Source organism: Myodes glareolus, chromosome 23, assembly GCF_982192425.1.
Source record: "Myodes glareolus chromosome 23, mMyoGla1.1, whole genome shotgun sequence".
Lineage (NCBI taxonomy): Eukaryota > Metazoa > Chordata > Mammalia > Rodentia > Cricetidae > Myodes > Myodes glareolus.
The window spans coordinates 29,124,726-29,148,443 of record NC_142048.1 but is presented as its reverse complement, the minus strand read 5'-3'; the positions used below and the strand labels follow the sequence as shown (position 1 = coordinate 29,148,443).

Here is a 23,718-nt window from a genome sequence, read left to right as displayed (position 1 = left end):
AAAAACAAAAAATAGAAACCCTTATGATTACTGTCCTTCTTAATTTATTAGAAAAGTGAACTTTAGTGCCTTTTGGATCTCCCCATTATAAATATTTCTGGAAATCACCAACCGTTATAACTGAGTAACCGTCTTCTGTTTTGGGGGGAAGATACCTTTTCACTTCTAAATAATCTTACAGATCGTTAACTATTTTATCTAAAACACAGTGGTCTTTTAAAATAAGTCACTTGCATTCAGTTCTTTTTCACAGCTTGTGACTTCGCCTTGAACTATGACTTTCTTTAGCATTTAGAGATCTTAAAAAAAACTTCAAGAATGACATTAAGCAGGGAGGGGTGCTGGCTTAGTGACTATTCAAGACTTAGTAGGTATGGAGCATTGGGTCCAGTCTCCACCAGTGAACAGCAGGTGACGGTAACAGGAACATTAAGCCCTAAACTTCAGTAACGAAGCCATTGTGACCCTTGCTGATGCTGCAGAGTGTGTGTGGGCCGGTCCCGGGTGCCGGGGGAACCACACCTGGTTCTTAACTTTAATTTTGGTAATCGCTCATGGAGTGAAAAGTTCACTATTGTCTTCCTAATACGTAGAGGATAAAAATGGCCGCTTGGTGTGTGTGAGGACGGTGACCTCTCTCTAAGTCATGGTGCTGAACAGGATTCAGGAGTTTGAGGTGTTACCACGGCTCTTAAACATGGGAATTGTTTATAAAATTTTAAAATTTTTGGTGGAAACAGGAGAGTCAGAAAAGGTTCCTCTTTTTGGGAGATATGGTTAATCCTACAGAGATTAGTAGCTATGGTCTCTGCACCGACGCTGTGTGCTGTTCATGAAGAATATGCATTTGCAGCTGTTGGCACATTTTACATGAAGTCCTCCAGTGAAGAGAAATGAGGATGGTCATAGTTTAATTTTATCAGAAAAGTTATTTTTTTCATGTACATGTATGAGTTTTATAACTCTATACTAAAAATGTTTTACAGGGACCCTAGACTCCTTTCCTTAAAAACTGAACTTAGTACACATTCTTTTCTCATTTGGTGAACTATAAATTAGAAGTTTCAACTTAATTATGAGTTCCTGCCCTGTGACCGCCTTCTACATATCAAAGGATATCCCTGGGCTCAGATGCTTTTTGGAGTTTATTTTTTTCTAAGTATGAAACTTAGATAATAATACACTTTTTTTAGACAGAATGGTGGGTCCTCTTCCCTCCTGTGTAACTGTACCTCGCATAGGGTAACAGTTTGATCGTGAAGCCCAAGGCCGCGGTTCTTTGTTAATACTTCTGTGGGATCAATAATATCCCCTAAAAAAGTGATTTTTTTTTTTTAAAAAAAATTATGTGATTGTATTTAGTAATTTCACCTAGTTACGGTGGCTTTCTGTTAGCAAATTCAGAGTTTAAAGAAAACCGATCGGTTGTAAATGCTAGTCAAGAGTGGTCCAGAAAGTTCCTCTGCCTGTGATGTGTCCCATGGCGCCCGCGAATTGGTTATGGAGAGAGAAAGAGAGGGATTTGGGGATCCTGAGAGGATCCGATGGGACAGTGTGATTGGCTCACTCCATGGGGAGAGGACAGCTGTAATGTTTACGAGCTGGGATTTCTCTTATGACCGAGGAGTTGGGAGGGGACCCAGGGCCTCTTTGCAGTGCTGGGAAGGGCATCATGGCAGCCGCTGGCATAGGTAGAGCATGCCCAAATCTGGATGTTAGGCCTCAAGCACTCAAAGGGGCTGGTGTCTTGTTTCTTGTTTCCCTGTTCCTATTTCTGAGTTTCCTCACCTACCTCAGGTGCTAATTTGACTCCTTTGCCTTTCCTTCTTCTCCTCTCCCTGCCTCTGTCCTCACCAAGGCTCCTTGTAGTCTGGCTTCCCTCCCCGTCCTAGCTTTAAAAGCTGTCCTTATCCTGATGGTTTCTCAGATGAGTGCCTCCAGGCGGGAACCCTCCTGCTTAAACCACAGCTGCCTGCTTGGAGGCTTTATTTGCACAGCCGTGGCCTCTGTGTGTTAGTCACCTGTCTGCTGCTGTGGTGGCTATCTGAGGTAATCTACTTGGGCTGAGGAATGGTTCTTGATTTCTGTCCTTGGTCACTTGACCCTGTTCTTTGGCCCCGAGTGCATGGACATCCTGGTGGGAACTTGTGGGAAAGGTCTGTTTACCTGTGGTGACTAGGAAGCAGGGAGGCGGGGTGGGGATGGGGAGAGAGGGAGAGAGGGAAAGGAGCTGGGGGTCTCAGTAGCCCCTTCAAGGCCTTGCCTTCAGTGACCTAGCTCCGTTCCTTTAGACCCCATCATTTGGGGTTCCATCATTTCTCAAGGGTGCCACGGGCTAGCTACCAAGCCTTTGACGTGTGGGCTTTGAGAGAACTCTTTTGAACATCAGTCGTGGAGACATCTTGTGATAATCTGAACTCTTAGGACATCTTGTGGTAATCTGAACCGTTGACCCTGTTTCCAGGCCCCCTGCTTTTGCTTTCCCGCTCTGCTAGTAACTATGCTGTCTGTCCTCTTTGCTCGGCGCAGCCGTCTTGAAACCTTCCATGTTTTTGTGGTCCTTTCTGTCTCTCTCCTTCAGTTCTTCAGAGAGAACCTTGCCACAGACACAGCTTGACCTCTCCTCTCCACCTCTGGCATCCGTCTTAATGGTTCAAGCTCCCTGGCTTCTCACCTGTCTCATTGTAGCAGCCTTGGATTGGGGATCTCCCCCCCCCCCCCACGGCTTTGTTGCATGCTGCCCACATTTCTCAACACAAGTTCCAGAGGGACCCCTTCCGCAGTCAGCGACCACACGGCCGCGCTCCACATCCTCCTGCAGTTTCTCATTTTATTAGGAGTAAAATCCAGGGCCATAAAATGTGGTGAGAATGGACAAATTAACCTCAGAGAATTCAGAGTTGTACGCTAGATTCTCCACCCAAGGAATTGTTGGCTACCTTTTGGTCTCCTTCCAGAGAGGATCATACAGAAAAGCAAAAGCAGGTCAGGGAGAAAATTGACATGTCTCAGAAGAGGTGGGGACGAGGTCAGTGTCCGCAGCACTGGGAGGTCATGTGTGTCACTCGTATGATGTGTGGAAGATGACACTGGTCCTCTTCGTGACACAACCCCGTCTAATCAAAAATGTGACCAATTCCAGTGCATGGCGATGCTAGTTCCTTTGCCTCCTGCTCTCGTGAGATGCTAGTGCGGACACTCTGGAAATACTCTCTAAATCTAAGATGATTCCACAGTAAATCTCTTGGTGTCCCCCCCCCCCCCTTTGTCTCTGTCCCTGCCCCGCTGGGCTCCAGCCCCAGGGCTCTCTTAGCTGTTTACCCATTCCACTGTGTCCTAGAGAACCCAGACATTACTTTTCAAAAATCTCACTCATGCTAAGCTTGAGAAATACATTTGGGAAATGACTTTCCCCAGGCTCGTGTGCAGTCTCTTGCTGTGGGCTTCTTCGGAAGCCCTTACCCATCATCCACTGGGCTCTTTTTCTCTTCACGGCCTATTTGTCATAGCAGGGAGCGCATCATCCATCAGGTGTGGGAAGTTTGGTTCCCTTTCCCTTGCCCAGTGCGGTCCCTGAGTCTCAGGAGGTGGTCATTCAATATTTGTCGAAGTACTTGACTTAAATAATTAAAAAAGCAAGCAGATGATAAGGGAAATTAAACTAAAAATTAATGTAGTGCAGGATAAACGAATACATCCCCTGTCTGCTTAGTCCTTCTTTCCCCCAAATGTTACCAGTGTGAGTTTTGTCAAGAATTTGTGAGACTGTGTCAAGAATTTTTCTCAGTTTGAAGCTTGTTCATATACATACAGTTTTTCTTCCCTCCTTTGGCAGACATGAATGGGATCAGTGAAGTTTTGCTGGTCCATATCTTTACATATCGGTATGTTAAATAACGCCTTATTTTTGACGGCTATGTAGTATTTTATTTGTAAAACTAAGCGAACACTGGAGTGGTTACAATGGAATCTGGACACAGTTGTTCTTCGGGAAGTGGAGATAGCAACATTGTCTCCTAAAACTTGCTGGCCTCATTTCTGTAGACTATCTTTCTTTTTATAGTCTCCCAAACATTTTCCTAACATGTACTTTAATATTTCTCGTTCAAATATGTTTAGATTATGACCTTTGCCTTGCTTAATCTTTACGTCCTGAAGGTGCTGGTGTTGGGTAGCGTGACCTTGATGCCTGCCATTGAGCTGAATGGAACTTCTCTTCTTGTCTTGTTAAAATTACAGGGTTGTTTTTTGTTTTTCTTTTCTTTTTGCTTTTTTTTTTTTTTTTTTTTTTTTACAAAAATTCAACTTTCCCCAAGTAGATGTGGTGAGCACATTGAGGTTTTCGTAGAGGCTTTGGTTCTGTTCAGTAGTCCTCATTCCCCTGGAGGTCGGAGATGTGTGTGGTGTCCTGACTTGTCTGCTGAGGAGGAGGGGTGATGGTCGTACAGCAGGTGAGGGTGCCCAATGTGAACTTGATTCAGGATCCATTAAGCTGCTAATTGCTTTAGGCATCTCAGTTCTCTCCTTTCCCCCCTCTGGTAAAATGACGAATGGGGCAGGTTGGCAGAGGCTGCGTTAAGATACTGTAAATTAATGTCGCCGTACTAATTTTGCTGGGCTGTCCAGCCAGCCCTCCAGTCTACTGTTCTTTCACCTTAGCTAGCACTTACAATTTATGCATATTCATTTAAGGGTTACTTTGCAAGGGTGCGTTTCGGTGCTGTGCTGTCAGCGCTGGGAGTTTGTGAAGATGCATTGATTTTTTTCTTTTCCTGGATGAATTTGTTGGCATGGTAAAGAACAGCTGGTCTCCGGGCAGCCCTCAGCCCCTTGAGCCTGGCCTACCTTCCCACTTGTTGAAGGCCACCTTTTGTTCAGGCTCCCTCTTCTCCTTCCCAGTCACCCTTTGTTTGCCCTTCCGGAAGTTCTGCCTTCTTTCCCCCAGGATGCTTGGATGATTTAGTTTTTTGTGTATTCAGAATTCGTCTTTGACAGAGGACCCCGGGTAACAGGTTGTTCAGGGTTCTGAACAAGGGATATTGGCAGCAGGGATGCTAAAATGGCAACGCTCAGGGTGAGATTTGCTTCTTTGCCCTAGGAAGAGCTGTCGCCTGCTTAGGTTTTTATATTATATGAAGTGACCTTTTACTATGTGCTCACGTTAGTGTTTAGAGATTACTTGGGCACAAATTTGATGGTAGGGATTAGTGTAATTCCTTCAAATAGTTTTATAGTACTAAATGAGACAGTAAAGACAGGCTATAGGGAGTGAACTTAATTATTTTTATGAAGAAATAACTTGAGGATAAATTTTGAAATGAGATTGAAAAGTATCATTATAGGGGAGCGTGTAAACGCACCGTTTCGGACTTTTTCTTAGACGCTTTGCATGTTTGCAATACTTGTGTTAGCACAGTCTGTCAGCTTCCCTGGCTTGGTGACACATGCTTGTGAGAGGCACAAGGACCAGGAGTTCAAGCCCATCCTCAACTACATGAGTTTGAGGCCAGCCTGAGCTACATGAAGCCCTGTTCCAAAGGATTTCCCACCCTTGAAAATAAGTTCGTAAGATTTTAACAATATAATTCCTAATGTGTAAGAGAGGATATACAGCACCCATTGCCTGTCTTTTCAAAAAGTGATGTTTTTGTTTCCCCTGAAGACTTAAGTATAACAGTAAAACTCAGGACTAGAGAGATGGGCCAATGGTTAAGAGCACGTCTCTTTCAGAGGACTTGTGTTCTTGAGTCCAAATCCTAACACCCACATAGCAGCTAACAACCGTCTGTAACTCCATTTCCAGGGCATCTGACATCCTCTTCTTTAGGCGCCTCATACCTGTGCACAGATAACACACCTCTTCACAAACTTAAACATTTACACACATGGAAACAATAATAACAGACAGTTTGCTGTCAGGCCTATTTCTAGACTTGTTAGGGTGTTGATGTTTATATTCGAAAGCATTTACTCATATTCTGTGTAGGTGGGGAATGCTTCCTTACATGTGTAAGGCTTAAATGTGTAACTTACTCCTGGTTTATTTCCGGAAATAACACTTCTTTCTTCTTCTGTTACAGGTGGCCAAGAATTCAAAAATGGGGAGACCCTTGGCCTTGCCTCTGCTTCTGCTCCTCTTTCTCCAGCATTTTGGAGGCAGTGATGGAAGCCAAAGACTTGAACCGACCCCTTCCCTACAGTTTACACACTTGCAGTACAACGTCACTGTGCATGAAAACTCTGCCGCGAAAACCTACGTTGGCCACCCTAGAAAGATGGGCATCTACATCTCAGACCCCTCGTGGGACATCCGGTACAAAATCATCTCAGGGGACAGCGAAAACCTGTTCAAAGCTGAAGAGTACGTTCTTGGAGACTTTTGCTTTCTAAGAATAAGGACCAAAGGAGGAAATACAGCTATCCTGAATCGAGAAGTGAGAGACCATTACACACTGATCATCAAAGCGGTTGAGAGGAACACTAATGCTGAGGCTCGAGCCAAGGTCAGGGTGCAAGTGCTGGATACAAATGACCTTCGGCCGTTGTTCTCACCCACCTCTTACAGTGTATCTCTGCCTGAAAACACAGCCATAAGGACCAGTATCGCGAAGGTGAGCGCCACGGATGCGGATATCGGAACCAACGGGGAATTTTACTACAGTTTCAAAGACCGAACCGACATGTTTGCTATCCACCCAACGAGTGGCGTGGTCGTCTTGACTGGCAGGCTCGATTTCCTAGAGACCCGGCTCTATGAGCTGGAGATCCTGGCTGTGGACCGGGGCATGAAATTGTACGGTAGCAGTGGGATCAGCAGCATGGCCAAGCTGACGGTTCACGTGGAACAGGCCAATGAATGTGCCCCCGCGATAACAGCAGTGACGTTATCACCCTCTGAGCTGGACAAGGACCCAACATATGCCATTGTCACTGTGGAGGACTGTGATCAGGGTGCCAATGGGGAGATAGCATCTTTAAGCATCGTGGCTGGCGACCTTCTGCAGCAGTTTAAAACAGTGAGGTCTTTCCCAGGGAGTAAAGCCTTCAAAGTCAAAGCCATCGGGGGCATCGATTGGGACAGTCATCCTTACGGCTACAATCTGACACTCCAGGCGAAAGACAAAGGGACTCCTCCCCAGTTTTCGCCAGTGAAAGTCATTCATGTCGTTTCTCCACAGTTCAGAGCTGGGCCGGTAAAGTTTGAAATGGATGTTTACAGGGCCGAGATCAGTGAATTTGCTCCTCCACATACACCCGTGGTCCTAACCAAAGCCATTCCTAGCTACTCCCATCTGAGGTATGCCTTTAAAAGTACCCCTGCAAAAACGAAATTCAGTTTAAATCACAACACGGGTCTCATTTCCATTTTGGAACCAATTAAAAGGCAACATACATCCCACTTTGAACTCGAAGTGACGACAGGTGACAGAAAAGCTTCCACCAAAGTCATGGTGAAAGTCGTCGGCACAAACAGCAATCCCCCTGAGTTCACACAGACCACGTACAAAGCCTCCTTCGATGAGAACGCACCCATCGGTACGATCGTGTTGAGGGTCAGCGCAATCGACCCCGATGAGGGCGAGAATGGCTACGTGACCTACAGTATAGCAAACCTGAATCACGTGCCGTTTGTCATTGACCACTTCACTGGTTCTGTGAGTACTTCGGAGAACCTCGACTACGAACTGATGCCTCGAGTTTACACGCTAAGGATTCGGGCTTCCGACTGGGGCTTGCCGTACCGCCGGGAAGTTGAAGTCCTCGCCACGATCACTCTCAATAATCTGAATGATAACACCCCCTTGTTTGAGAAGATAAACTGTGAAGGGACAATTCCCAGAGACCTAGGTGTCGGGGAGCAGATAACTACCGTTTCTGCTATTGATGCCGACGAGCTTCAGTTGGTACGCTACCAGATTGAAGCTGGAAATGAGTTGGGTTTGTTTGACTTGAACCCCAGCTCTGGGGTACTCTCATTAAGACACTCACTCTTGGAAGGCTTGGGTGCGAAGGTTTCTTTTCACAGTTTGCGAATTACAGCTACAGATGGAGAAAATTTTGCCACGCCGTTGTACATCAACCTGACGGTGGCTGCCAGTCGCAAGCCAGTAAACTTGCGGTGTGAAGAGACCGGCGTTGCCAAAATGCTGGCAGAGAAGCTTCTGCAGGCCAATAAATTACACAGCCAGGAGGAGGTGGAGGATATTTTCTTTGATTCTCACTCTGTCAACGCTCATGCCCCGCAGTTTAGGAGCACTCTCCCGACTGGAATTGAGGTAAAGGAGAACCTCCCTGTGGGTGCCAACATAGTTTTCATGAACGCTACTGACCTCGACTCTGGCTTCAACGGAAAGCTTGTCTATGCCATCTCTGGAGGAAATGATGACAGTTGCTTTATTATTGACATGGAAACAGGCATGCTGAAAGTCTTGTCTCCCCTTGACCGTGAAGTAACAGACAAATACACCCTGAATATTACCGTGTATGACCTTGGTATACCCCAGAGGGCCGCATGGCGTCTTCTGGATGTCACGGTTCTGGATGCCAATGACAATCCACCTGAGTTTTTGCAGGAGAGCTACTTCGTCGAGGTGAGCGAAGACAAGGGGATAAATAGTGACATCATTCAGGTGGAAGCCACCGATAAAGACCTGGGCCCCAGTGGACACGTGAGGTACTCCATTCTCACAGACACAGATAAGTTTTCAATCGACAGCGCCACTGGCGTGGTGAAAATCATCCGGCCTTTGGATCGTGAAGTGCAGCCTGTGCATTACCTGAAGATTGAGGCCAGGGACCAAGCCACGGAAGAACCTCGGTTGTTTTCCACCGTGCTTCTGAAAGTGTCGCTAGAGGACGTTAATGACAACCCACCTAAGTTCATGCCACCTAATTACTCTGTGAAAGTTCGAGAAGATTTGCCGGAAGGAACCATAATCATGTGGCTAGAAGCCTATGATCCTGATGTCGGTCAGTCCAGTCAGGTGAGATACAGTCTCCTGGACCACGGAGAAGGCCACTTTGATGTGGATAAACTCAGTGGGGCGGTTAGAATTGTCCAGCAGCTGGACTTTGAGAAGAAGCAAGTATATAATCTCACCGTCAGGGCCAAAGATAAAGGGAAGCCAGTGTCTCTGTCTTCCACGTGCTATGTGGAAGTTGAGGTCATTGATATGAATGAGAACTTGCACTCGCCAGTGTTTTCCAGCTTTGTGGAGAAGGGCGTCGTGAAAGAAGATGTCCCTATTGGCTTCTCAGTAATGACCGTGTCAGCTCATGATGAGGACACTGGGAGAGATGGAGAGATCCGCTATTCCATTAGAGATGGTTCTGGTGTTGGTGTCTTCAGGATAGATGAAGTAACAGGCAAGTACCATTATCGCTTTCGTTGGCTATTCTTCCTCCTTCCTCCTTGCATCTTCGCTTCATAATTCCTGGTTGGTTTCTGTTAGGGCTCAGCATTGAAGTACATATATGTGTTTCTGTCCTTTCGGGCCCTGAAGATCTATGAGGAACTGGAGGATTAAGTGTACATAAGAGGAGTAAAAGAAAATTGAAATCGTTACCCCTGATACTGATCTCTAAAGTTTGTACTCTATTATCAAGATCATCATTGTGGTTTTGTAGTAACTTTGATGAGGATTCTGGTTAAGGCGTTACACGGTGTTAGGGTTGCATGCTGGTACAGTAACATCAACACCATTTGGCATGCCATCTAGGGGGTGTTGCACACCTGCAAAATTATGCAATGTACCCAGACTTTTATGTGCGAAAACTTCTTTAGCATCTCTTTTACTCCCTTCGGGATTTGATAGACCATTGTCGGACAGGGGACTGTTGGGCTGAAGAGACCTGGCTTGCAGCTGCCTCTTTCAGTCATGATTTTGGACATGTGAAACACTTCTTGAAATTCTTTTTATTTATAAGATGAAGACATTCAGTTTCTTTTATGTTTTTTTTTTTTGTTATACCTTTTTTTAATGTTATGGGGATTGAACCTAGTACATTCTGCCTGCTAGGCAAGCGCTCTGTACAAGGCCTGGTCTATCCTCAAGGCTTGTGTGAGGAAGTAGTAAGGTAACATGTTGGATTTATTCATATTTCTTTTAGAAATGGTGGCAGTGTTTTTGCTACAATGTGCTTTTTTTCCAGAATACAGTTCTAAAACTGGAATCTCTAGGGCAGCCAGTTCTTGAGTATGTACAGTTTTTCTCTGGGCACGCAGATTCTGTACAAGTCAGTGTTCTAATGGGGTATGAGCTCTGTAGGGAAGGCATTTTCTGCCACCATCTAGCCCAAAGTGCCCATTGTACAGAAACTGTTCAATAAACAGTACTATAATAAGTAGGTAAATTGATGAAATCCTTACTCTGACTACCTGAGTATGCTAAACAAAGGGACGCTAGATATTCTAGCTCCAGTTGGGGCGAGGTGGGCCTCAGTTTACAGATCTATGTAATCAGAGACTGCACTTTAGTTTCCCGGCCACCCTGACCTGAATAACCACACAGAAACTATATTAATTATAATACTGCTTGACCAATGGACTAGGCATATTCCTAGCTATCTCTTATCTCTTAAATTAACCCATTTCTATTAATCTGTATGTATCACCACGAGGCTGTGGCTTACTGGTAATGTTCCAGCAGCTTTCTTCTTCGGCAGCTACATGGCGTCTCCCTGACTCTGCTGTCTTTCTCTCTGCATTCAGTTTAGTTTTCCTCGCCTAGCTCTAGTCTGTCCTGCTATAGGCCAAAGCATCTTCTTTATTAACCAGTGGTAATAAAACATTCACAGCATTCAAAGGGGAATCCTATATCAGATCTATCCATTTTAAAGGGACCTTTGTTATATTAAAGAATGTTATGTTAAAGATTGATATTATGGCTAATATCCTATGGGCTTTGTTTATGTTTTTAGCCGTACATAATTTGCCCTAGAACTTATATTGCCATCTAAGGGTGCACAGCGTGTGGAAATGCAGGCTTTTTAAAAAATTATGTTGTCTATTAATTCAAGGGGTTTCCCCCTGATTGATTATATTCCACCAGCATCACTCATGTAGACTTCTCAGGATTAGTTTAAGACAGAGGAAAATGGCATATTCGAGAGTGTTGGTAAGCAGTTTTCTGAAAAATCGACTCATTTTTGGGTGTGTGCGTGTCCTGCTGTCCAGTGGAAATTAGAATTTCTGGTCTGGTAATGATATAGAAAAATACTCATAATTTAAGGCCGAAATGAATGGTTTTCCTGTAAATTTCCCAAGAACAGTTATTCTTACCTCCTTTCTCTCTGTCTTTTTTTTTCTTCTCTCAACATAAATTTCAAAGCCTATAAGGAGCTGTTAGAAGTTAAAGTTGAGTCAGAAAATATAATTTGAGCCCTAATTTGCATTTTCTTCATCTCTTCGTGACTTACATTATGAACACTGCCTTTTGGCTTTTTTTTTTTTTTTTTTTTTTTGGTGAAAATAGCTTTTATTGCTGTTCTAAAGGACCATGTAGAAACTGGGATTTTACACCTATAAGGGATGGAGTTTAATTTAATTAAATGGACAATTTAATTTGTCCAGTATAGAAGTAGAAAAAGATTTCTGTCTACTGAGGAAAGGTAGGGGCATTTAGGGAAGCCTAGGAACCTCACAGAAGACAGTCCCAAAATGCAAGTAAACTGGAGGCAGACCGGCCGAAGTCAGGCCAGCCCTTGGCTCCTGGCCCATTTCCACTGCATTTACTTCCTCTAACACTGGTGCGTGTGATGTTGCGCTGAGTGATCAGGACCTATGCAGGGCCACCGCGCTGGTTAGTTTCTGTCACCTTGACACCAGCTAGAGCCATCTGGGACAAGGGACCCGCAATTGAAGATATGCCTCCATCTGATTGGCCTGTCCGTATGTCTGTGGGGCCATTTTCTGGATTGTGGATAGCTGTGGGAGAGCCACACCCACTGTGGGTGTTGCCACCGCAGTGCAGGTGGTCCTGACTTGTGTAAGAAAGCAGGCTGAGCCAGTCATAGGAAGCCAGCCCGGGCAGTGTTCCTACACGGTCTCCCCCTCCGTTCCTCGCTCCGGGTCCCTGCTCCGACTTCCCTCAGTGATGGAGAATGCCCTGGAAGTGGAAGATGCAGCAAACCCCATTGCCGAGGTGCTTTTGGTCAGTGTTTTATCACAGCAGCGGAGACTCTAACTAGGACAGCTGGTTTTGGCTCCGGAGATCACGATCCTGTCTACTTATCAGTCTGCTTCTTGCCTTTGGCGTTCAGCTGCTCAGGCTGATTGAGTAAGCTGACCAGATTTTTGTGGCGGCTTAACCGTTTCAAAACTACCAAGCATGCATATCTTTATGTGCTTTTCGCAGCCCAGAGAAGAGCATCGCTGCCTGACTTGAATCTTTGCTCTGTTTAAGATTTCTCTCTTTATCTGCTTCAGTTTCAAACACCCACAACAACAGTAATTAGAAAACATTCTAAGGTCTACCTAAAGTGTGTCCCCACATACACAATCCTATTAGTTGTGAGTTTCGTACATATTTTGCTAATTGCTTTGCAGGGAGGTAATAGGTAGTTGCAGCGTGGGGGTGGCAGCCACGTGTCTGTCTGATCTCTCTCTGTATGTTTTTCTAAGCATCTCCTGGGGCTCAGCTACTCTCAAGGATCCTGATCTTCATGACCACTCTGCCCCGTGAGGTTTGCAAGGGTAGAGCATTGCGTGGAAAAGCTACTTGGAAAGCCAGTCTTCTCCAAGTACCAATTTGCAGAGTTCTAATGACGGTTTTCGAAACCAGCGAAGGGACTGGGAGAGTGGCAAGTCGGGAAAGTCTGTGCCACTTAGACTTGGGTTTGCATCCCCAGCATGCCTGCAAGTCAGTCCAGTCAGGGCGGGGCTGGCTCCTAGCCCAGTGCCGGGGTGGGGCAGAGATGGCAGCTCCTTTAAACTGACTGGAACTCACATGGTAGGCAGAGAGGACAGAGCCTTGTAAGGTGTCCTTCGACCTCCTCCATGTGGGTAGGGTAGGATGGTCCTCTTCTCCCCCGACCAAATAAATAGATGTTTAAAAAAAAAAAAAAAAAAAAAAGGTAGATTGAGGACTACACCCAGTGGCCTCCTACACATCACATGCTTCTACATACACATCTACATATGTGCCTGGATCAGGATGAAGAAGATTGAGGGAAAACTTGACTCTAGCTCCTAGTGCACCAGTATGCACATGCCCACCAGCTCACACGCGCACACTAGCGTGCACACACACACACACACACACTAAAAATATCTTTGCTGATGATTCTAGAGAGAGATTACTAGAAGTACTTCATGGGGTATCTTTGAGGCACGTCTGAGTTCATGTTTAGATTTTGGTTCATCGACATTATACTCTTCTCCCCTCACACACACACTTTTTTTTTTTTTTTTTGCTTTGTTGTCAGCTTTGGTAAGAAACAAAAGAAGCAGCTCCCTTTTTGTGCATTTCCAGAATAAATTGTTTAGCTCTCCTTTCCCCTACCAAGTCTGTTATTGCTTGAGATCTAGGGTCTTACATCCTTCTCTTAGTTTTGAAAGCTAAGCCAGTCTGCAGAAATACTCAGGCCATTTTTTCTTTTTAAATTGTTAGTGGACGTTTAGGTTGAAAGGGGTGTTTCGTCAAGTCTGTTCCCCAGGGTGGGTGGGATAGCTGGATACCTGTGGATACAATCCCTCTTCGACCTGGAGTGGTTTGGTCCAGTGTTGGCTTGTCACTGGAGTGTCCCCAGTTCTAAGTGCATCATTGCGGAGTCCCTATTTTTCATTAAGATCAGAGCAAATTGGAAGGTTATTAATGCTGTGTTAACTTGTAGACTCTCAGTCATGTTTTCAGCATTGAAATTTATGTTTCCATGGAAAAGTTGGAATGAGTTACTGTGGAACTCTAACTGTTGTGACAAGAGAAATCCTCATCCAAGGGATGTGGGCGGGAAAGTGAGGGTTGTGGTACCCCACTTCTTGCGCCCATCCAATCCCTCCCCCCCCCTCGCCCCAACAGATACTAGGCAAGTATTCTCAGACCTTTAATTACTTTCAGATTTGATACAGGGTCTCACTGAGACCACGGGCTCCCACTAGGCTGGCTGAGTACCGGACTGCCTTTCCCTTATGGGGAAGTGGGGTGGTGTTCTCTTTATAGGAACATCTTAGTCACTGATTTTGGTATTGTTCCTCTGGAGGTTGACCCCTGGCCTTCCACTGTGATGTGGACACTGGGTGAGTACATTTCTGTGGTATTTCTGTGGTGAAAGCAGAAAGAATTCCAGTCCAGGCCAACCTGATTGCTGACCTCATTGAAAGGGAGAATGTTCCGGACCTCTGAATACATTGATATTACGTAGTTACTCGCGGTTTTAAGAATGCCTTTCCCTAACTTAATGCGGTCTGTTGTGCCTACATTCTAGGCCTCCTGGCAGGCCTCAATAAGGAGGATCCTCCTGGGCCATGACGGCAGAATCTGCAGAAGTGGCTGGGAGCTGGGTGGCCCTTGGTGGTGTGGTTAACTGCAGAATCGGCACTGTGGAAAGAGCCAAGCGGCCTTGGTAGGGTGGTGACTGCGGTGAGGAGCAGCTCCCCTCATTGAAACTGGCTCTAATAGTTCTGGTGACAAGAACTCAAAGGAGATACGGGTGGGAGGCCTGTTAGGGAGTTGAGAAATTTGCTAGTGAGAGGGTTTTTGTGTTGCCGTCTCCTCCCTTAAGTGGCAGCAGCTGCTCTCCTCCCCTAGAAAAGTCGAGGAGAAAGAAGTTTACTTCCCAGCCCCTGCCAGGCCATGGCAGGAATCATCTCTGAGGGAATGCAGTTGCTGTTTGCTTGAGGCAGGCCAGGCAGCCTGTCCTAGGGCAGGAAAGGCTCCTGAGGCAGGAAGATTTTTTTTTTTAAGGTGAAAGTGAAATCTAATTAGTAATCTAGGAAACTCCCTTTTGTTTGGAAAGGAAACAAGAGTTGCTTTTCTTGGGTTATTTGTGTGGTGCTTACCATTCAATGCTTTTAGTGCTCAGTAACGTCTGGAGTGGCACGGTCAGTCTGGGTTGTATACACTACAGGGAAGCAGGGCTTTCCTACCCCCCTCCTTCAGGTTCAGATGAGCTGTGGGGGTGGGGGGAGCTGGAGGGTATCAGGTAGAAGTAACCTTGAAACACCGTTTGTAGCCCCGCTTTCCTTAGTGGGAATAATGATGGGGGAGCATCAGTGTTAATAAAACAGCCAATTTCAAGTTTGAGGCCAACCTGGACCATACACATAGGGAAACCCTGTCCCCGAAACAGAACAGAAACATCAGCAACAGCCAGTTTCAGGAGGCTGCAACCAGGAAGTGTTAGAAGCTCTCTATGTGAATTCATGCATTCATGTTCTACAACCACCAGATGTTTGACCTGCATTTCAGGTACACTAACATTTTGTGGGGAGGCTGAGAAACTTGCCCAAGGCGGATTGGTACTCGGCTGCAGAACTTTGGACGGTTCTCATTCCCAGCTGTGGTGCCCAGAGGGATGCTCAGAGGAAGCCCTCTTGAAAGCTCCTGCCTGGCTGTAGGCCGAGTTGTAGGCTTCAGTCCTTCTCTTCAGACTTGGTCTTGAAGGACTCTTGCCTCTAAGGGTCTTCTGGCACGGTTTCCTCAGAATCACATACTGTATTTTAGCACCAAACTGACATGTGCCTTACCCGGGTTTGCAATTCAAAGCGCTTGCAGTTTTAGTACAAAATCTGCCTCTGGAATATTGAGGGTGCAGCGCCCTGAGCCTTCTGTGAAAACAAGGCTTTAGATCCGTGGTTTTCAACTTGTGGGTCGTGACCCTCCGGGACTCAGAGGGCCCCTTTCACAGGGGTCGCCGAAGACCATGCAAGCACAAATGTTTGCATTACTATTCATAACAACAGCAGGGTTACAGTTATGAAGTAGCAACAAAAAATAGTTTTATGGTGTGTGTCAGGGGGTCACCGCACTATGAGGAACTGTGTTAAAGGGTCGCAGCATTCGGAAGGTTGAGAACCCACTGCTGGAGGTAGACCCTAGGCTCCTTCAGATCCAGGGAACCCTGAAGGGTAGCCGAAGCTAAACTAACTTGTGCTTCCCCTTTGCATTGAGTTTCCTGTGACCCTTGTGCTCTGACATTGTTCTCCTTGATGCCCTGACTTCTGCAGCTGTCCCCACCAATCACCTGGCACTTGGTGAGAAAGCCAATGTTCCACTGTCCTGTCAGAGAGCCATTTTTATGTTCCCAGAAGGTGAAAGGTTAAGGTGTTTATAATCTGATGAGTGGCCTGTGTATAAAGATGTAATGTTCAGTGAATGTCTGGTCTTTTCCGATTTTACCCACCTTCTATAATTATGAAAATAGATTTTTATGCCCTAGGTGTCTGTCCATGTTGAATCCCCCCCCCCCCCCCCATAACCATTTAGTTGCTTTTGTTTTGACCATGAAATGTTTTAGCCTGGCATGCTGGATTGGTCAAGTTTTTAGTATTTCAGCTTATATTTTGTTTATTATATCACTTTGCAGTTAACTTTACAGCATCTCTTGTTTTATCCTTAGCATATATAAATCGTATATGGCATGTTCACCATATAAGACCTAGTGCCCCGAGTCTGCCATGCATGACTTTGTTACTGGGGATAAAGGGAGCTGAGAAGATTGCCATTCAAGGACACATGCCTCTGCTTGCTGCATTGGCAGCGCTCCAGTTCAGCTGCAGTGATGCAAAGCAGGAAACATGTATGAACGGCGAGGGCCAGTCTCATCCCTTAGTTCTGCTTGCTTTGCTGGTTAAGCTCTTTCTAATCTCTGGATAGCTGATCCTGCATTGAGCCCGCTTCATGGCCGATGAACTCACCTATCTAATGAGATCTGTACAGTTGTCTTTTTCTTTTTCTTTTCTTTTCTTTTTTTTTTTTTGCTTTTAAAGGCTGAAAGAAGCTACCAAATGTAGTTTCCAATAAGTGATTTTTTTCAAAATTAGAAGTTACCTGGCTATTTCAATAATTTCTTAATACCTTCTTGGTTGGTGATAATTTATCCCACAGTCTTGCCACTGGTTAGCTTCTCGCTCCCCGCCCCCTTAATCCTCGTCACCTGTATGTAGTTATTGCGGATATTTACTGAGTGCTCTCAGTGTGTCACCTGTTATAAATAGCCGTTTACATAGGCTCTTGCCTTAGCTGTGTCAGAGTAGCCCAGGAGTAAATTTAGATGCCGCGCTCTGTCACCTCGGTTTTCATTAAATGACACGCATGTGGTGCCGAGCAGAGATTTCTGGTCACACATTGATATCTGCTGTTGCATCTTGAAATATTCTTCCTTGATAAAACATACCTGCCTTCCAGTTTTCCTGAACTAACTCTCCAGTAGAGCTGCTCCATCTTTCACGGGCTCCTCCCTCACCCTTCTGTGCCCCACTGTACATGAAGCCCCAGCTCAGTGCTTAGCCTGTGATGCCTCATAACCTTGCTAACCTGATGGTTTTGTGTGCGCCCCTCACTGGTTCCCTGCTTCCCCTTTGCTCTGTGCGGAGCCGGTCCCTTCCTCCTGTCCCCACCCCGGCAGTCCTCAGCTGCCAATGGGCCATTGCTTCCAGTGCCCATGTTCTGGGGTGTACTTCTATTACCTGAAGGCTTTTATTCCTGCCCTGCATGACTCTGCATACCAACACTTCTTTTTTTTTTCACATAAGACTGATTCTTTTGTTTATTTGTTTTTCAGTTTTTCCGAGGCAGGGTTTCTCTGCGTAGCCCTTAGCTGGTCTGGAACTAGCTCTGTAGACCAGGCTGACTTTGAACTCAGAGATTCGCCTGCCTCTGCCTCCTGAGTGCTGGGATCAAGGGTGTGTGCCACCACCGCCTGGCCTGATTGTTCTTTTCTTGTAGATGGCTCATTATGGGGGAGGGAGGATTCTACTTTTCCCGGTGGATTCTGATAATTGACGTAAATGACAGTAAATCGTTTGTTAGGTTGCTCTTCTCTGGAGCAGCTTCTCCTCAGCACGGAGTCATCTTGCTTCTCAGTGGTTAAGGGGATGGTGTGCTCAGTGCTGGGACCAGACTCTTCCGTTTCTGTCTCCTGGGACTCAAAGTCCAACCTTAATCATCGGTCTCCTGTCTGGCCAGCACAGCAGTACACAGTTACTGGGTCAACACGCAGATCGGCTGACATAATAATTGTAGTTGTGAAGACTTAGCGAAATTCCTGCATCCCCGATACCTAGGTCTAAGCCTCTGGAACAGCGGTGCACTGTGGATTTGGTTGCCATGGAAACTTCCGGCTCTGTTTCAGAGCTGTTTATTCTTTCTTCAGAGGTGGAGCAGGTTGCTTATAGTATCATGGGTTCACCCTGGGCTGAGGCTGTGTTCATGGACCTTCAGCGTCCTTAGAGCCCCAGCTTTATGTCCTTCTGTTCAGATGTCTCAAAGTTGCCAGTCCTCACAAGTTGTCACGTGGAGGGACCAAGAGGGGAAGGGTACCTGAAGGTCATTTGAGTGATGTGTTCCAACCTACCCAGGAGTCCTCATTACGTGGGACTTAAACCAAGGTTGCTATGCTTTTAATACAGTAGTTTTCTTGTTTCTCTTTTACAAATGAACTCGAGAAACCTCTCCGATGGAAAAGTATGTCCTTCTGTTTAAGATTATTCAACAGAAAATCATTTTATGTCGTGTCAAATAAAATAACCTTTCTTCTGTTCCCTTGTAAGACGGTGCTGCCTCCGCATTGGGCTGTACTGGGGACACAGAAAAAAGTAAGCCTTCCAGTGTATTTTTGTTGAAGGTAAGCAGCTCTGCGTACTAGGATCGGGTCCCTAGGAGTGCCCCCTTACCACTCTTGCACCAGTGCTAGTTTATTAGAGTAAGCTGTCAGGAAACTCACACTTCAGTAGCATAGTTAGCTTTCTTGGCGACTCAGGTTTTGTGTCCACGGACTTAAAAATCAAGGGTGTGTAGCATTTAAACTTGACGGCGTTAGATTTGGGACTAGGTCTCTTATGTAGGACAGAAGAAGAAAATGAATGTGTTTCTTTTGAGAGGTTATTGTTCATTACAAAAGAGGGTCAAACAACCATGGGGGAAGATGGAGTCAGGGTGCCTATGATCTGAGCTATAGTTTACAACCATTGACACATATCCCTTCAGTCTTGAAGCCTCTTAACATTTGGGCCATTTCAGATATCCATGTTTCCCTTATCCTCGTTCCTGGTGTACAGTTGATATTTGGCGATGGCCATCTTCGGATAAATAAAACCAGTGTTACATGGCATTTTTCTTCTTGGAATTTGTTGTTCAGCTGACGATGTTTAATCTATTTAAATGTGGGCGAACTGGCCATATATATGCCAAGTTAACTTGGTTGTTTGGGGCAACAAAATGGAAATCATAATTTCAGATCGAAATATCTTTGAAGTATCGTTAAAGGTGTGGCAGTACATGCCAGGACTTGAGGGGATGAGGCAGGAGAATTGCAAATCCAAAGCCAGCTTTCTACATTTTAAAAATATCTCCAAAAATGTGTTTATAATACCCTGATAACAAGCCTGCGCAGAGTGGTGGTGCACACCTTTAATCCCAGCACTGGGAGGCAGGGGCAGGCTAGTGTCTATGAGTTTGAGGCCAACCTGCTCTACAAAGCAAGTTCCAGGACAGCTAGGGCTACAGAGAGAAACCCTGTAGAGATACTGTGATAACATTATATGACTGATGGATGCTGATTAGGCAAGCATGAACACAAATAATTTGTGTTGGGCTTTAATTGCCTGTGTTACTGGTGCCAGAAAGGGCTAATTAACCATCACAGCCACAGACTATAATGTTATGATTGAAGGCCAATAATTTTTTTTTTTCTGAGCTAACCTCAGCTTCCCATTCACACCTCTTTCTGACCTCTTTCCTTCCTTCCCTCGATCCCTACTCTCCTTCCTCCCTTCCTTCCTTCGTTCCTAAACTGAGGCCAGCTCTTGTTACTGCTAGGATGCTTACTGTCCTTTTTGACTTAACTTTGCGCAGATCCCAAACTGTCGTGAGTTTGAGAGTCCAGTGGCCCTGTCGCAAGTAAAAGACCTCATTTCTTAGCTCTCTTCCCGTCCCTTGACTCTTACATTCTTTCTGCCCCCTTTTTCGAATGTTCTTGAACCTTGGTTGGTGGAGTTGATGTCCCACGTAGAGCTGAGCACTCAGTAATCCCTTATTCTCAGGGCGTTGACAAGCTGTGCATCATGGGGACTCACTCCGGAAATGCTTCTCTGCAAAGGCTAAGACTAGCACTGGTCTACAGGGTTTGAGAACATTTCCATTTAATGGAATAGCAGTAATAGGTTCCGCCCTGACTCCTCTGATCTCTCAAGCCTTTGACTTTTGACCAGGTTTATAGTACCAGTCCTGAATTCCTTCCTGTGGGCAGGCCGCGAATCTAATCAGAAAGTGATTACACACCCCCACAACCTTAAGGCCACTATTGCACCTTAGTCACATCATGCCTGGCAGGTACATTTCGGAACATTCGGAGTCCAGCGCTGGTGGAGACCATTGGTGTGCTTCCCCCCCACCCCCCAACAAACTAGCCGGCAGGGAGGAGAGTTTCCGGTCTGTTGCAACCTGAGTTTTCTGCCTCATCACAAAGTGTGTTTTGTCTTCAGCAATGGGGTCTTAGCATTGAGTTCTGGTGGACAACCAAGATCAAGGGCAATAGCTCGTGTTGTTTCAGAGATGTCTGAATCTTCTCCAACCAATAACTCGTGGGGAGGTAGCCCACACCCAGCCCTGGGAGTTTCATCTAATAACCTGTGTCAGTCCATGCAGGGTACCTGTGTTCAAATTGCCTTTTTAAAATTAGCTTATGAGCTAGTGGGTTTCCGAAAGGGACTTTCACACATTCTTGGCTTAGCTCCACCCTCTTCTGCTCATGATCAAAGGTTTTTAAAATTTTAAAATTTCTTCTATGTATGATGCATTTTTAAAATCTGCTTTGCCCTCCTTCTAGAAAATAGGGTTTGTGGGGGCAGAGGCTGTTCTGTGTTCCATGTCTAGAGGCACACACAGCAAGCCTTCCTTGAATGTGAAAAAAATTGGCATCAGAATGAGTATCATAAAATGGTAAAAGGCAAACACCTAAATAAATATTAATGGAAAGACCTTATCGATCTGCTCTGTGACTTGGCTTGTTCCATTGAGGTGGTGGCCACTGTAGTTGGAAAGCATTCTTTAGCTGAGCCGCCAGGATAAGAATTAGAATAAGAAAACAGTTCAACACACAACGCTGATGCTGACCCCTTTTGGTTCACATTTTCCTGTTTTTAGAAACAGCTAAATTTGTCATGCAGAATACCAAAGCCTACAATGAAGAGTCAGAGAGGTTCTAAGGCTCCTCCTGAGTACCAAAGCCTAGAATGAAGAGTCCTAGGTTCTAAGGCTCCTTCCCAAGTGCGTGCACATATCTGCAATGGGAAATATTTCCCTAGAGTTGCACCATGCTGATAGCGACTTAAAATCCTTCTGAAAAGTGTTTGCACATTCATTTCCACAGTATGTCATTCATTTGCCCAAGCCTTGAGCTCTTGTCCAGTTCACAAAGCAGTGAGATCTATTTTGCTTGGCATTGTTAATCAGTTTCTTAACACCGCAATGGTACACTTCTAGAGTGTACAGAGTACTTTTGAAGTTATCTGGATTGATTCGAGCACATGCAGATATGATTTTTTTTTTTCAGGGCTGGCAACATAGTTCAGTGAGTAATGGCACTTGTACCTGAATTCTGTTCCTGATCACACACAAATCAAGGTAGAAGTGGTATGGGAGGTCCTTCTGTCTATGTGTTGCTTTTATTGCTTAATGAATAAAGAAGCTACTTTGGCCTGTGATAAGGCAGAATAGAGCTTGGGGGAAACTAAACTAAATGCTGGGAGAAAGTAGGCAGAGTCAGAGAGAAGCCATGTAGCCGCCGCAGGAGACTGACACCTTCTCTGTAGCCAGCTGAAACCTTGCCGGTAGGCCACAGCCTTGTGATGATGCACAGATTGATGGAGATGGGTTAGTTTAGGACATAAGAGCTAGCTAACAATATACTTAAGTAATTTGCCAAACAGTGTTTTAATTAATACAGTTTCTCTGTGGTTATTTAAAAATCGGAACGGCTGGGAAACAAACGAACAGCCTCCTACTACATAGAAGGAGAACACTGACTCCGCATGATTGTCTTCTGATTTCCCCATGCTCCTCCTACCCCCTTGATGAATGCAGATATGCAATAATTAATACTATGATTATTTCTGTTGATGGAAGCTCCTGCCACCCATTTGATGAATGTAAATATACAAGAATAATCTGAATATTTCTGTTGACGGTTACTATGGACTGAGAGGCAAATTCCTGAAAAGCCATAATGGGAGATTGTGTGGACAGAGCTCTTCCCCAGACACTATGCCCCCTATTTCTTTGGTACACTAGGCATTGGGACCAGAGCCTTGCCTACATGCTAAGCAAGTGAAGAGCTCTATCCCTAACCTTTTCACTTCTTCTTTTGAGATAAATCTTACTGTAATTCTCAGTCTGGCTTCAGTCTCCTGATGTGGGGTTCCCCGGATATAGTATGATAGAATGAAAGAATAGATTATTGAATCTACTCTGAAAAGAAAAAGGGAGGATACAGATATGAGATAAAAAAGGTAGATTATTGAATCTATTTTTAAAAAGCCGCACATATACAGAAGAACCTCCCACGTCAGTCTCCTGAATAGCTGGGATTATAAACCCATGCCTGACTGGCCAAACTGTTTTCAGGACCATAATCCATATGAAAACTAAAAACAAACCCAAACAAAATACTAACAACCCCTATTTTAGTGACTGTATCTGAATAAACTTTTAACTTAATCTTTGCCTACTTCCTTGGTGTTTGGGCCTCCGGTGACTAACTTTTCATCCATGTACACGTAAAATTCAAAGTCTCTGGTTACTCCTTGGGAAGACTGAGGGATGGGAGACCTTCGCTTTGTATCTCTGTGGAGTCCTTCCTGAAGAGACTGTTCCATCAGGGTTCCAGAGAAGTTTGAGCAGCACAGGGGAGTCTAGATTAAGTTGAAGACCCCCCGTGGAGTAAGTATAGACCGATCAGAGCTGAGCTGAGGCATAGGCAGCCGTACCCCCAAGTCTTTGTTGGCAAACCAGCCATTCTAAAACAGCTTAAAATAACTTCCATTTCTATCTGTCAGTTTCTGCGGCGTCTGCCAGGCATTTTCTTTTCTTTGCTAGGTCCCCCTGGGCTCAGTCGCTGTGCAGCCTGGGGCTGTGCTTCTGGAGTTGGATTGGCATGGTTGGTCTTCAGTCCAGGATGTTCTTGTTGTCATGGTGGCACCAGGAGCCCAAGAAAAGATGCCCCAACCCCAGGAGGCTTACCTTGTCTCCTCTCCCACGTTCAGTTGACTTCTTAGTGAGCTGACGGAAGGCCAAATAGCTGAAACAGATTGCCTGTTGTTGGGAAGGGAGTCCAGGTTCTGCGTTCATGTATCAGTCTGACATAGGTACTCTTATCTGATGCTCTCTTCCCCTTAATATTTTTGGGGGGTGGAGCTGGGGGGGGCTGCTTTAAGTGCTGAAGAAATTACAGGCTTTTGAAAATGTTTTATGAAAATAACTGGTGTCTTAAACTACCTTGTGCAGTCAAGCTCATTTCTGATTTTTTTTTAAAATATATTTCCATTTAAACTGGAACCAAATC

General features: G+C 45.3%; 1 protein-coding gene across 5 annotated transcripts in view; it reads left to right on the top strand.

Annotated features, from left to right (window-relative positions):
- Positions 1-23,718, top strand: part of Fat1 (FAT atypical cadherin 1) — a 119,156-nt gene that overhangs the window by 10,013 nt on the left and 85,425 nt on the right. For all 5 annotated transcript variants that reach the window (XR_015736210.1, XM_087901054.1, XM_085680239.2 and 2 more), the window contains one exon: positions 6,081-9,366. Coding sequence is in view for 4 of the 5 variants with exons in the window: in XM_085680239.2 (XP_085536365.2) it covers positions 6,081-9,366 (3,286 nt within the window). In the remaining variant the exon portion in view is untranslated. The remainder of the gene's footprint in view (positions 1-6,080; positions 9,367-23,718) is intronic.